General features: G+C 39.3%; 1 protein-coding gene across 4 annotated transcripts in view; it reads right to left on the bottom strand.

Moving 5' to 3' along the window:
* Positions 1 to 15,629, bottom strand: part of RNF38 (ring finger protein 38) — a 132,731-nt gene that overhangs the window by 33,574 nt on the left and 83,528 nt on the right. The window contains exons 1-2 of one of the 4 annotated variants that reach the window (XM_061634711.1): positions 4,183 to 4,459; positions 3,005 to 3,072 (exon numbers count right to left, since the gene is read on the bottom strand). In XM_061634711.1, coding sequence (XP_061490695.1) covers positions 3,005 to 3,016 — 12 coding nt within the window. In that variant the 5' untranslated portion in view covers positions 3,017 to 3,072; positions 4,183 to 4,459. Of the gene's footprint in view, positions 1 to 3,004; positions 3,073 to 4,182; positions 4,460 to 4,497; positions 4,569 to 13,710; positions 13,782 to 15,629 lie in introns of those variants that run through there. The other 3 variants (XM_061634700.1, XM_061634722.1, XM_061634730.1) reach the window with 3 other exon arrangements.

The following is a 15,629-nucleotide window of genomic DNA, read 5'->3' as shown; positions in this document are numbered from 1 at the left end:
AAAGCAGAAACCCCTGTGACAATATATGCAACTGCAGTATTTAAGAATTATTTTTGGTCCAGATACTTGTGCTGACTTAGATCCTCCTTACTTCACAATTCTATACAAAACATTGTTTTTTGGGAAATTGTATCAATGCAAGGAGTTGTTTTTTTTAATTGTCAAGCCATTTCTCTGGTCTGTCTGAGTAGCCTGGAACTCTAAGAGTTGCCTGGAAAACAAATTCATGCATATAAATCCATCCACACAACAGGAAAAAAGCTTATCAGACATCAATATTCAAGGCAAATTCAATCATACTAAGTGTATCTATTTTTTAAAAAACCTATTTAAAATAAAATCTGACTTTAATAAAAAAGCTAAACATATTTTAAGTTGAGGTTTAAACTTTTAAAACTGGATCCATATGGAATAAAAGTCTGTTTTCTGCATACCACAGGGAACATATATGACTTCTGAGGTCAAACATAAAGGTGACATGTGTTGTAGCCAACAGTATGTACAAAACTGTCAAATTGTATGGACACTTGCAGAATGATAAGGAATTTTAAGTTTCACTGACTTCAAAAGAAGGAAGTTAGGCATACAACTGACTCTCCAACAGAAATCAGCAACAATTAAACATGCTAAACTCTTTCTATATTGTGCCCTTACCTTGTGAAGAAACACTGTTCTGCCCCATTAATTATCAGCTCTTGCTTATGGAAAAGTCCTTAGAATTTGCAGTTCAATCCTAACCATGTCTACTCAAAAGGAAGTCCAGCTAAGTTCAATGGGCCTTACCTGCAGGTAAGTGGGGTGAGGATTGCAGCCATAGGCATAAAGTAAGAGATCTTGCTTACTGTATGGTTTCACAATTGCCCACCTTATCTCTAAGTAGACAATTCTGTATTTAGAAAGCATGTGGAACATGCGTTCAAAAGACTTTGGATTATACTTCTAGATTTAGATTTGTTATACCAATCAGTTAGTATGCATGCTTGTTTAGGAAATAGTATGTCAATAGAAAATTGATTTCCCCCAATAGTAATTTAAATTACCTTGATTTTCTTTTCTTAAACTTTAAACTCTTGTCAACTTCAGATATCAGGGCTGCTATAAAGCACATTAGGCACCAGTCAGGCTCTTCCCTAAAGTGATTTTATCTTAAAAATGCTAGAGATGCGGCACTAAGAAAACCTCTGCCTCATATATTATGGAACTGATAATTGATTAGACCTTTTTGGCAAGATGCCTTAGGCTTTAGCAATAGTATAGTATGCGTACTCTAATTTACACATGCCATTCTCCAGATACACCATTATACACTGTTGATGCAACCAGTCTTGTGTATTTTCCCTGTTTATGAAAAAACAGTTATTTGGCAAGTCTGACAAAGTAAAAATCTTTGATGAGATATAAGACTTTTTCTGGTCCTTTTCACAATGGAAGAACCTGTCCCTCCTCATTCTTCTGTTAGTGCAAGGACTTCTGCCTCCACAGCAGGACTTCCTCTCCCTCTCTCCACGTGACCCCTGCAAATTTGCTCCTGAGGGTTGGGGAACCCCCATAACAGATTTGGGTGTGTGTGTGCAAGGGGCACATGGAGAGGAAGAGGACATCCCATTGTACAGGTCCTCATGCCAACCGGACAACTTCACTGGATACAACCCTATATTCTATTCTGTTATTTTATTGCATAAATAAAAGTTAAACCCCTCAAAAGACCCATGTCTCTATGAAGTTTATAGGATGGGTAGTTAGCAAGATATGTGCGGACTGCACAGATCTGACATAGGTGTCAGATTGTTTTGAATGATGTTTTGCATAGATGAAGAGACCCCAATCTAGTAGTGGTAGCTAAAAAAATTGATTAACAAAAATATTTGTTGGAGCATGCTGTACATCCGTAAGTACAGGAAAAAACACATTACTTTAAAATTCCAACATGTTCTTAATTATATGGAGCCATATCTAACAGTTGCATGAATAGAAAGGGCTAAAGTGACCAGAGATGGGAGGGGAGGGGGCGGAATCTGCAGAGGTAAGATAAACCACTGGATACAACCCATGCCTTTTGGTAATTTCATCAGTTCACAAGTTTTAAAGAGAGTACTAGATATCTGAAGTTATTATGCATCTGATATAACCTCCCTTCTTGACAAATGTTTTTAAACATACATATTTAACATATACTTTGTTTATAATTTTTCAAAAATACTCTTACACTGTCCAGGTGCAGGGACAATGTCTATTGAACAGAAAAGCAATTATTATACCAGTTTTCTCACCATGGCCCACAATATAGTACAGATCCAGGGAATCTGTGGCCCTCCAGATGCTGTTGGACTACAGCTCCCATCATGCCTGACCACTGGTCATGCTACTTGAGGACAATGGAAGTTGTATTTCAACTTCATATGGAGGGCCAAAGGTTGCCCATCCTGCTATAATGTAAAGATGCTGGATGGTGTGAGTTAAGACAGGTCTGGACAGGACAAAAATCCCAAGTATGCAGGTCTGAAGGCCATTCTTTGCTTCAGGTCCTACATCATTCCTGGTTAGACACAGTTTCACGTATTTTCATATACCGGAAACATTATCTATATAAACAAGGAGTAATGTATGAAATTACCCAGAACACTTTGAAGGAATGTAGAACAGTAATGCTACAAAGTATAAAGATTGAGTGGTTCAGAGAAAATATATTTTAAAAATATGTTAATTATCATATTATGTGGATATTATAAAAACTGTACAATTCATATTGGCACTATTCTTGAAAGAACAGCAAACATGAGAACACACACACACACTACCATTTTCCAAAATGCAGACACCCTGATCTGACTACTACCTAAACTAGTCATGCCAAACTTTGGAAAAAAGAGTGATCTATTTTTTATACCAGTATGCAATGTGTCTTCAGGAAAACTGGTAAGTATGCAATTTAAAAAATTGTATAGCTTTTCAATAATCCATGTAGACACTATCATACAATTCCTTATTCTCCTGTCACACCAACCTTTCTTTTCATTCTTCACTGAATACTTTTTCCTCTCCCTTCCAATGTTTTCTCTCTGTCCACTCCACCTATTTCAGAAGAACAACATATAAATGCTTTTTGAACCTGGACTAAAACTGCTGCTAAAAAAGGAAGAACAAATTAACAAGCATAAGGGCTGCATTAAATCCCAAGTTCTTCACAAAAATGCCTCACTGTTATCAATTCTTTACATATTTATTCACAAAGCACTTGAGAATACCAGCAACAACTTTGTGGAGGAAAGAATGGGGGATAGCATAGTATTTAAAATAAATCACAGAAATCTCAGACATGTCACACAAATTTCTGTAAAAGAACATCCCTAGAGCACTATGATCCCTGATGAAACCATTATAGGAAAAATGTTTTCCAGCTATCAGTTCGTTTCACCATCCTTCAGCATCAGTAAAATATAGATTTTATTGATTCAGTATGATACCCCATGCCAGATTACTTTTATGTGGCCACCTTGGCTTGGTTTTCCTTGCCCCCTTTATGCAAGATCTCTTAGTAATGATATTAGCTATATCGCTTAGTGAATTTACAGTAAATTTGTTCAAGAAAAAAGGAAGATGCCTAGGTTACCTTCTAAGCACTTAAGACACCTTTTACTTTAAACCTTAGTCTTTAATTCTCCCACCAAAAACTAAATGCAATTGTGCAGGTAAAAGAGATCGGATGATAGGTTTAAAAATCAACATAGACTTTGCTAACACATAACAATACACAATAAAGGGGTGTTGATGAGTGGGTACGAGAAACAAAGAGTAAGAATCATACTCCACTCGGAAGGGGGGGAGGGAATCAATGCACACGGAATCCTCCCCACGGCCATTTGGAGCCGTTCCTTTCAATAAGTCCTGGTCCCCCTTATTTATAACGCAATTCTGGATCCAGGGTGCCCTACCGTTGTTGCTTTCTTTTGTTAATTTACCAGTCGGGGCACTCTCACAGAAGACTATCAATAGAGATTAAAAGCGTTTTGTAGGCAGCTCCTCCCAGACGGGACCGTTTACCAAACAGAAGAGATCACCTCACCCCAGGAACCCTCAGTCAACTCATTATCTATCATTGTCCACCTAGGGAAGACACGGGAGGGAGTAAGCCGGATACTAAACTGATCCCAGATCTTCCCCTCTCCGTACAGGCACCGGTACCTGAAAGGAGCCGACAGGGAACTCCTCTCGCTGGAGGGTGGGGGCGGCGGTCACCACTTGTACCAGCAGGCCCTGGTTTTCCAGTACCACCCCCTGCAATGGCTTCCGGGATAATCAGCGCGACTCCATCCGCCCATCACAAGGAAAAAGGAACCGACTGGACCGCCCCCCTCAATGAGCGCCCAACCACGCCGCCTGCGGTGTTCTCAGAGGCTTCCCCTGGCACGGCTGCCGCCAACATCCACAAAGCCCACCGCCGCCACTCTCCATGATGCTACAGCTCCGCCCCCTCCCCGATGGAACCCCTCCACCTACCACTCAGCCAGCATGGATGCAGTGACGTCAGATCAATTGACTTCCTGGCTTACCAATCGCGGTTGCCAAGCTGCTCAGACCGCCCACGAGCCCTCAGGCACCGCCTCCTTTCCCCCACCCAGGCACCCCCTCTGCTTCTTCTCCCCCTCCCCACCCTGTCTTCCTTTGTTTTTGCTCAGTTACGCGGAGACCACCAGAGGGTAGGTCTCCTGTACGTCAACGTGATGACGGAGACGTCAATAGCACGCACGCGCCCGAAGTCGATATATGTAAAACCCCTTTTTTGCGGCGCCTGCGTACGAGGTTAGTGAATGACCATACTACGCCTTTTTCATTTAAGAGGGGCGGAGCCGAGACTACATTTTTTGGTTTCAGTTTGTGTACCTGACACTTCCTCCCCTTCCAGACGATTTTTTAAAGCTCCGCACTCTGCTTGGTAGAACGTTTCGGGCAGCAAGCAACCCCTTCCAGGAGGAGCCTCCGTGAGTAAGAGATGCTGGAGTCGAAAAGCAGGGGCTGTGTCCTTCATGCTCTGTCAGCGAGTACAGACGATGCAGCCGCCCGGCTGCTATTAGAAACAGAATAGCGGAGTAGATTAACTTTTGTGGCAGGGGGAAGAGAGTCCCAGAACAACGCCCATACCCAGAGTCCAGCGCTTGTTACTCATGTCATGCTAAGGTGGAGACTGAAATCTAGACGAGGGGAGTATCAAATCCTGCCTTCTATCTCAAAAACTGCTTTTAAAAAAAGGCTATAGTATAATATAGTTCTCAGTAGTTTTCATACTTAATATGAATTAAGTATTTTATCAGAGAGAGAGAGGTCTTTACAGTACACTGAGAGCTTCTTCAGTAGAGTGATAATTACATCCAGAATGGTGTGCTAAAAGTTTTTAGGATAAAAAATCCAATCCGTATTAAAAGATCAACTTATAGAAAAAAAACTCATAAAATACACCAGCCAGCTATCTAGAAATTAACACTAGCCCAACACTGTAATAAACATGCTGGATGAAGCACATTCCAGGAAATAGCAAATGTGCCCCATGGAACCTGTCTCACATACCCATTGTCCCTTCAAAACCCCAGAACATCCAAGCAGCCCAATTAGTCAACTGACTGAATAAAGCATAGCTAACATAGTGCGAAAAGAAACCCATCTGCCTCTAGTAATTAATATTTAGATCTGGCAGGACAACTTCAAAGCTTATTTCCCCATTGAGTGGACCCAGATTAGCAACAGTTGTTAAGCCTAGCCCCAAATTTGCCAGACAAGGACTCCCAAACCAACATTCCACCTCTCAAAAAATGTCCTTTTAAAAGAGACCTCTGAGGGGAGGGTGTATCAGAAATCACCCCTCTGAGAAAGACACTGTTGCAAGCACATGAGCCATCATTTAGCAAGCTTTAAGAGTTCTGAAAAGCAACAAATCCAAAAGCCATAGTAGAGCAGCTATTTCCCTTTTAAAAAACTGCTGCTTTTGTTGATGTTTTTCTGAGTGTTACCTATTAAGAACCGTTTGAGGAGACATAGATTATTGGGTGCGCAAAGATGGAAGATGGAATCAACACGGATAATGGAAGAAGAGCAATTTGAAATTACTGGACTTAGTAGACTTGATGAGTTGGATTAATTGACATGTCTATCTAGAGAAAAATTGATGGTCATATATCTCAAGGATTGGAAACTTCTCTTTGACTTTTTGTGGAAGAATAAAATGATATGATGTTAATGAGATTTGATACCAACTAAGATAACCGCTGGAGGAAGGTGATTTTATAATCTATTAAGAGACAGGCTTGTTATATATTATAGACCTATAGCTGAACTACGACAAATCGGAAGTCAATAGTTTTTTTTCTTTTTTTTAATTGTATTAGTTTTTTTTCTTTTATTGTATTAGTTATTAATTTGTGTTTTTTCTTTTTGTATTGTTTTGATTTTGAAAATTTGAATAAAAATTAATTGAAAAAAAAAAGAACAGTTTGAGGAGACATGTTATGTGGTCCTAGACTGGCATTATTCTGCCAGCTCAAATATAACCACATATGCCTAGATACCATTAATGACCCGTAGAAGAGTGGATGCAGGATGAAGTGGGGGGCAAGGGAAAAATCACATATAAAGAGTAGAGAGTTATGCCTTCCCTAGAAATCTAAGGAGACCCCACCCTTAGGAAGAAATAGTGGTTAAGACTCTAAAAATGATCATTAATGAGTGATTTAAAGTAGTTCGCTATTGAGTAGAATAGCTGCTGGGGAAGCCTTTTGAAAGGCAGCCTCAAGAAATGCAATTTTCACTACAACCATTTTTACACTTTGGCCCCCAAGAGTTGACCATGGGTCAATGCGGCACCAGGTCCAAAAAAAGAGTTAGCCACCCCTATTTGGTGGCATCCTGGAAGAGGGATCTTTAGTTAGAGTGTACCAGATTTGATGGAAAGGGGGCAAAGTTTATCAAATGAGATGTTTGTTACAAAAACTAAAGTCAGCTTGTAAGTTATTTACAGTCCGTTCCTAGGAGTAGCTGTACTTGTGCAAAGGCAATGACTAGCAGCAAGAAAGGAGATGGGAGTTTTCTGAGCAGTAGGACAGCAATAGCCAGCAGTGTCCCAGGGGCAGGAATGTGTTTTAGCAACAGCACCACTGCAAACTGCTTAAGATTAACACTTAAGTTGTTCCACAGGATGGAGTATCGGTGATGAGATAGTTACACGTTTATATTGGGAAGAAACTGAATGTTCAGAAGGTAGAAACCTTTTTATTAAGGCATCATTGCAATTTTAAATATTGGAGTACAGGCTTAGAAAAAAGTGTGCCTTTTGATGCATATACAATTTACATATATTCTATTGGCACCAGCATGACTGGAAGTCTGCAGACTAAATCCAAGAACAGAAGAGAGAGATTTTCACTTCCCTTCCTGTAATATTTTCCACTATTCAGCTAGGACTAGCCAATCACTTAGCTGACAATAGTATGGCTGCCTGTTTTTCCAAGTACTTTGGCTGCTTGATACCTCCAAGCTACATTTTTTAACATTCAACCTCAAGGCTAATTAATCAACAATTTTTAATCAGCAGTTTTCATAGTGAAGTTTATATATGCAAATAAGCAGTGGTGGCTGGGTGTTCCCCTCCAAGAAGAGTCAGCAATAGAAATTTCATAAAGAGACAAGACTAGTGACAGATCAAAAGCAGTAAAGGACAAAACAAAACACCGTAAAGGAAAGTTGAAAGGGTTTAGATAAAAAAAGAAAGTTGCCCAACTTCACCTACAGGCTTGAAGTTTCCTGCAAAGTAAATATTTCCCCCCCCCTTGATTTTAATAGAACGATATATGTACAGTTAGTGTAGGTTGAAAGAGTGAGCTCTCTAAAACTGTATGTGTGTATATGTGTCCAGGTTTTCTACTTCCTACTGCAAGTGGAAGTTTTCCACCCTCTTGGGCAAAACTGGAGTCTCTGTCACAGCACAGCCCCTGCAACCAACAGCACTCCTCTCCCACTGTTGAGAGGCCACTGTGCACAATACCCCTTCAACAATGGGGATGTGGTGGTTTGATGGTACATTCAAAATACATGCACACACACAAATACTTTTTGCCCCATTGATTGGCTCAAGTTACAGGGACATCAACATTATTATTTACTTCCACAACAGATAGAAAGTAAAAACCGGGTACACAAGTAATTCAAAACTTCACCAGCAATTATTATCAGCCTAAAAAACTGGGACATTTTATGTAACTGTTGAAACATGCAGCACAAAGCATACCTCATAATAGCAGTCAGCACTAAGCAGAGAACAAGCCAAAAATACCAGGATAGGAGCCTGGCTTTTGCTGGCAGCTGCAACAAAACATGGCATTATCTAATGCTGCTGCCAGTCACCATGGGAACCACAAACAGCTATATTAGTTCAGGTGGAAATAAGTTGTAGTAGACAGCCTATACTGGGAAAGACCAGAAGCTGAGCAGATCAGACCAGACATTGGTGAACTGTGACAGTGCTATGAAAAACCCAGGGAAGATTACCCTTTGATTGAACACTAACCTAGTGCATTTGTGGGCTTCATCCTGGTGATTTTTCAAAAGCAATTAATTCAAAAATATCTAGGGCTTTTCCAGATGCTGGAGATTTACCAGATAAGCAGATGTGTTTGCATGCATGCAACACACTATGCCATCTCCTTGGCAATCGCTTTCATTGTGAGGGAACTACCAGAGGGAATTTGCATTTGATCCATCAAGTGCAAATTCTGTGACAAAAATATTTTACTGTTGTTGCACTAGTATCATGAGCTCCTATTTATGTGATGCCTATGGCATCACATAAAGGGCATCAAACATTTATGTTTTTCCATTACAAAAAATTCTTAACAAGTTATCCCTCTGCCACACATACATACCCCAGGATTATCTCTGCCCTCTGCTGGGGTCCCAAGGATGGGGATGTTGCTGAATTTGGGTAACACTAGTGACAAAAAAGCAGCAGACAAAAAAGAACTTAATCTGAAAATGCCCTACATAATCACACACAATTTGAGAACAAAATCTTTGCCACTTGCATTTTTTACACACATTTCAAAGGTAGCAAGCAAAGAAAAGATGCTAATAATTAATATTGTCATCATTTCCCATTCTCTTTATCTGCTGAGTGTATTATCTGAGAGAAAGTAAGAGATGCCTTTCTCCCAAGAGAATAGCCCCAAAGAAATTATGTGGCCAATCACAAAATATTGCCTAAAGATAGGGTGCATTAGTTTCTTTTTTAAAACCCACATTTTGTACTTTAGTATGACAAAACCAACACAATGAACTCCAAAAGAAATGCAGCAAGAAGCAGCTTGGCAGACACAGAAAAAACATAAAAGAATTTGATTATATACAGGAGGATGGGGAAAACAGTGAAGAATGTCAGGAAGGTGCTTTTTATAATTTTTCTGATGTAAAGTTGTGCCTGTGGTTTGCACACTCTTTACTCTTAGGGTCCACTCTACTCACTGACTTGCCTGCTAAGGCACATTCTAGGCTGCATGATCAATTGACATGAGCCACTTGGCCAAATCTTTTAGGCCTCAAACATCAACTGAGAGTATACCATAGTGTGCGCACACACACTTCCCTTCCGTTGCACATTCATTCATTCATTTAATTTATATCCCACCCTTTCTCCCAGTAGGAGGCACATACTGGGGAAGACTAATGGTGGACAGGCAAGCTGTGTCCCAGGGAAGCTTGTCATCAAATTCTGATCTTCTCACCAAGGAACTTCTGAAGAACCACAGTTTCCTAGAAAATGATTTGTGAACTACTAGATTAAGGACACACAGATTTTGCCTAATCTAGATTCAGTGTCTAGATAGCTCTCTGTGCCATCTCCAGCCATCTAATCAGGTCCTGCTTTTTGTTTCTTTTACACATGAAGGGAGAACTGTTTCAGCCAGACGCAATTTATGTCAATTACCCCCAATGCAATGGCATGATCCCTCCCAAGATGTGTGTAGCTCCCACTCCTTATCAACATTTAGGAAGGGCTGTAACGCACACCTCTTCTGTCTGGCTTTTAGCTTGCTCTTTATTCTAGCTTTGGGCTTATTCTGTATTTTTATTTTTGTTGTGCAAATCACGTTGAGCTGTGAAAAGGCAGCTAAGACATGATTTAAAATAAAGCAAAGTATAACTACAGTATGTTATAGCAGAATAATTCAATCAACACATTTTTTAATATGGGATAAACACACTTCACATTTTGAACATACATCTGCCTAATGCAAAAACACACACAAACTGCACTTTCACTAGCCTTATAAAATTATTCCCTATCTGTTCTTACCTCAGGGGAATGTTACTAAATGGTATTTTTGCAACTTCTCTTCCTTTTAGAAAGCAATGAAACCTGTTTCCCTGACACAGAAAAGTCAGTTAATTTTTTAAAAATACACACAACAGTATTTTCATTTACAGGTCCCAAGTTATTTTATGTGGCAATAACTGTTCAGCTCTATACTGTATTAAAATGTCAGAACTCTTAAGTCAAGTGAATATACACAGTACCAGAAGCTATAGTTGTTACGAGAGAGAAAACTAATTTCTCCACTCTTCTATCATAGACTCCAAGTATTTTCCCCTCCCTTTGCAAGCTTATAAAGATTTCTTCTTTAACACCTTCTGTAGTGGGTAGGAATCACACAACATCAGAAGAGCCATTACAATCATTACAAGCAACTGGACTGTAGGATTTCCTAAATCATACTAACTGTGCTACTTTCTGAATCGAATTCACATATTTTAAGTGCAGGAAATCTTTACAGACAGTGACACTTATGTCAATTTCCAGGTAGTGCTCTCATTCTAAATATCAGAGAAAAACTTCACAAACAATAATTGTAATAATTGATAGTTAAATAGATTTCGCAAGTTCTTGTTTGAAACACCACATCGCTAAGCCAAAATCAAATTGACAGTTTAGTTGTTGATAAAGTAGTAACTTAAAGGTGCCATCAAATTCAACTCCTTGCGAGAAAGAGGATCCAAGTAATCTTGTAATTAAAACCAGACATCTTTTGACAAGAAATAAATATTAATAATCCTTCAATAAATTTCAGGTTTATAAGAGACTCTAAAATCTCATCAACTGAAAAAGCAAAAACCTTTGAGAGCACACAGAATTAGAGTAAGGGTACAACAATAAAGTTCATTGGAGCATGCAGGATGTTCAAATCAAGGCACCACGGCAGAATACCTGCCACAGAGTGTCCTGTAAATAAGGGAACAATGAAAATAAACTAAAAAAACTAATATTTGTATACTGCATTTTATACAATATTGTATACTGCATTTTATACTTCACAGGAAGAAGCATGTTCTGCAGCGTATCTAACAGTACAATAATGAAGAAAATAGGATAAATCAGATTCTCTTGTCATTGAACTACCTTTAAAATTCATGTATGTTTGTGCCTCTCTAGTCATCATCTCTGGCTCTGTATCATTCAGAAAGAATGCTGCAAAGCTTCCCAAGCCTAGAAATATATTCAGATAAATTCTCCTAAAATTACAGATCCACTAGTCTGAAAAAAAAATCACAATATAATCTTCACTGCTTTCCAGAGCTGCCCTATCCCTCTTGCCTTTGATCAACTCTAATTTATCTAGCATAATACCAGTCTCTACATACCTGTTCATATAAGGAAGGTTGCTGAAGGAATGTTACAAATTTACTCCAAGCTGTTGAAATATGGTGAATTCTGATTAAATATACTGATAGATAAGTGGCTCTAACATGGAATAAAATTTCCTGTGGAGAATCTAGCAAGTGAAGCACAAATCAAAGAGAATCAGTGACAAGATATGGGATGGAGGTAGGCGCACTTGACCAGCTCCTCACACTATTTTCAGTGAAAACACACTGTGGAGGAAGTTTATATTGATCCCACAAATAGGGAAGGGCAAATGGCTAGATTTAAAACAAGTGAGAAAGGAACCGTGAACTGCAATATGCTTAACAAAGCACATTAAAAAATTTATAGGTAAAGCCATTATCATATTAAGAAACCGAAGGCAATACTCAGAAGTGAGCTTTTTCTGTCTTAACACACAACAGCAATTTTTCAAATCTTTCTATTACAGTAGACAAATTCAAATATACTGAACCTAAACCCCAATTAAAATTTAGCTAGAAAATATACATAAGGTCTTTTTTTTTGTCTTGAAGAATCAGTAGTGCTCTTAAATAATTCTATCACTAAAGCTTCAGACATATATTCTTCTGAGGCCGCAAGTAAAACCTAACTCTGGCTTCTAGCTAATCTCAGGTCTTTCAATGTCCTCCCAACCACATGAGAGCTGTTTATCCATTAGCAGTAGGAGACTTACGACCCAATCATATGGGTTGGTTCACGCACATGTGATTATTCAGGAGTGCTTTACATGCATCTTTTTTCTTCCTCAAGAAGAACCATTATGAACCATTTCCCCCATTTTACAGCTGGGAAATTAAAACAAAAAAAGTAATTTCCTCCAAAGCCACCCAATCCATCTCTGAGCCGAGATTTAAACCCTTGTTCATTTCAGTCATTAGATCCTTGAACCACAGTAGTTATTTTTTTCTGATTTCATAGTTTTTGGAACTCCTCCTTCCTGCTCTAACCTGAGAGCATTTTCACCTTCCCTGTTATTCAGAAAAACAAGGGGGGGGGGAGAGAGAGAGAATGCAGGTCCCATATCTGCTTAAAGTCCATAGCTCAGACGCAAACACATATTCTCTCTCTCTCTCTCTCTCTCTCTCTAGAATGGCTGGATGGCAGAGATGCACAGAAGCTTCTTTGTAGCCCAAAGCAAGAAGCCTCTCAGCATTTGCTGTACAGATTAGTCAAGGAGATGACCAAGAACAAGCCCTTTTCATTTGTCCTAGCCTGTAATAGCCAGAAGTGAGAGCTGACGAGACAAGCTTCTTGTCCCAGGCTCTAAGGGAAGGGGGACGGACGGACAAGAACTATTCACAGATGCTTCTCACTTCCTCTTCCCAGCTATGATGAGAACACAGAGACATGGTATTTTCTATTTAAAAGTCTGAAGTTTTCTTCTTCCTGTAAAGCTCAGGAAAGCCATGGAAATTGATCCTAAAGTCTGAATAGTGTGTATTAGCTTGTAATCTGAAAAGAGGGCCACATTATAAACAGTCTAGGCTAACCACTTCCCACATAGTTCATGTACACATTTGCCACATCTGCAGAACTGCATTGGCACAGTTAACATCTATATACAATGGAAAACAGCTTACACAAATGACTCAGAGTTTTACCGATGACACTGCAATGCAACCACACGGCCATGTGATCTCTGTGTTTGACTGGGCCAAAAGTAAAATTAGGGGGGAAAAGAAAGAAGATCTGCTTCTGTTCTGAATCAAAGGAAATATTTACAACAGAAATTTTTCCTCAACACTCCATACTTTGCAGTTCAAATGGTACTAACTGTACTTGCATAGAGGAAGAAAATAAATCCTTTTTGTACAAGTGATCACCCAGCACCACCTGGGGGTGCCAGCACAAACAAAAAAATCAAAATAGAAAAAAATACACAATACTATGCTTTTATAATATTTTGAGAAAAATATTAAGTTTTGCTATAAAACTTTGGCTAAACAGGACTTGCCATTTCAAAAAAATGGCACTTTAATACCTGAAGGAAACTCATTTATTTTAGTTACCTTGTCACTATCGTCAGTACAGATGTGGTCTTGATGGATCAACTGGCACTGGAAGGAAGCACCAACACCACCTACAAGGAAGGAAAGAAGAAAATACATTTGAAAGCACGCAGGTCAAGCCTAGCTACCATGGCTCCTGCCTTATGATTCTGAGACAGGAGGCAGCCATTTCTTTATTAAGTGCCAAAACATGTCCTCCAGGTTTACGATGTGTACTTCTTCATTAACTTAATATTTGTAGTTTCAACAACACAAAGATAAGTCAAGTGAGACTGTTGTGCAGTGATCACAATACTGAGTTTGAGATACAGGAACCTTGCTCCAAAACCTTGCTTAACTATAAAGGCTCAATGGAGAACTTAAGGGAAAATGTCACCATTGCGCCCTTCCCTGCTGTTTCTCCATTGTTATTGTTGTTATTATCATCATCATCATTGTCATCATCATCAACAACAACAATAATAATGATGATGAATCACTTCCCATGAGGCATCCCAAAGGGAAAACATACACACTCAGCTGCAGAACATCATACACCAAAGCCATAAACATGAAGACAACTGCAGAAATATTAGAGGTGAGCATAAAACATAGGCAGCTAATCACTGGACTTCTTTGTGTTCTTTAGATGGCCTACTGCCAAGTTATTATCTACAATAAAGTATTTTGATTTTCATATTCATAGGACCACACTGTCACCAATCTACTTCTTATAGACCAATGTTTTTGTGTTCATGCTGGTTTTCCCAAATGCCACAGCATAAATGAAGTGATCTTTTACTAGAGCACCCAATGTCCATGTTGTTGGAAGTGCAATCTTCCAACACTGTATCAAACTGTGCAGATATTAAAATCCACTCTTCTTACTTTGAATACTTATGCCTGACAAGAGTTCTCTGTAACATGAAAGCTTGCATTCTCAGCACACTGATCACATGGTCTGCTGAAAGTATTGCTTCACTTGCTGCACATTTTTGCCTCCTTCAACTGCATTTAATCTCAAGGATTTTAAAAACTTTTTCAGCCAAACTGTTAAAGGGGAAAAAGAAGGAAAAAACCACAATGCTCAAAGAGAGTCCTTTCATCTTATCCTTCACCCATATATCTGAAATGCCAGTGCTAGCCCATGGGGGGAGGACCAGCTTACAGAGGGTCCCACAGCAATTGCTAGTAGTCATATTATACCACAGAAATTTTTTTGGTTTGGAGTTCCAATCATTTCCTTTCTCCACATTACTGCTCTCCCTGCCCCACCTCCTCTTTTCCCTCCCTGATCAGTATGAAATATGGAAAAAGTGTTCTGTTATGAAGCCACCACTCTGCATTCAGTAAAAACATGTCCAACCCTACCCAGTACTTGGCCTCTAGATACTGTTTGTTCGTGGACCACAGCCAGTTCCCATCATTTGAGTCACTTCACTAGCAAACTAGCTGGCTTTACCACAGCTGAATGGAATACAGTTCTTGTCATGGCTGCACAAAATATACTGGGACATAACTAGTTGCTTCTGGCAAGCCCAGGAGCTTGCACATATCCAGTGGGATTTTGGCCTTATTTTTCATGAGACAGCTTACTCCCACTATGCCATATCACAAGCTGCTTTTTCAAGTCCCCTAAATATTCAGAACATAGCTTGATGCGAAAGGAGAGCTGCAAGTTGAGAAACAGACACCCAAAGCCTCCTTAAACACAGGGAACTAGTTTCCACATTCTCTACTTCCTGATTGCTGTTTTGGAGGGAGAATGGTTCCACCTTATTATACAGCCACGAGAGAGGCTGTATACTATACTCCGCATGGATTTTTAGCATTCTACAATGTTAAATTGAAAATACTTCCCCTTCCCATTCTGATGCTTCCCATAAGCTCATTTCAAAGCAAAACCTTACAAAATTTATAGTCCTGAACTCAGAAACACT

Source organism: Rhineura floridana, chromosome 1 (genome assembly GCF_030035675.1).
Source record: "Rhineura floridana isolate rRhiFlo1 chromosome 1, rRhiFlo1.hap2, whole genome shotgun sequence".
Taxonomy (NCBI): Eukaryota; Metazoa; Chordata; class Lepidosauria; order Squamata; family Rhineuridae; genus Rhineura; species Rhineura floridana.
Note: the sequence above shows the minus strand (reverse complement) of the source record. Positions and strands in the feature narration are given on the sequence as shown.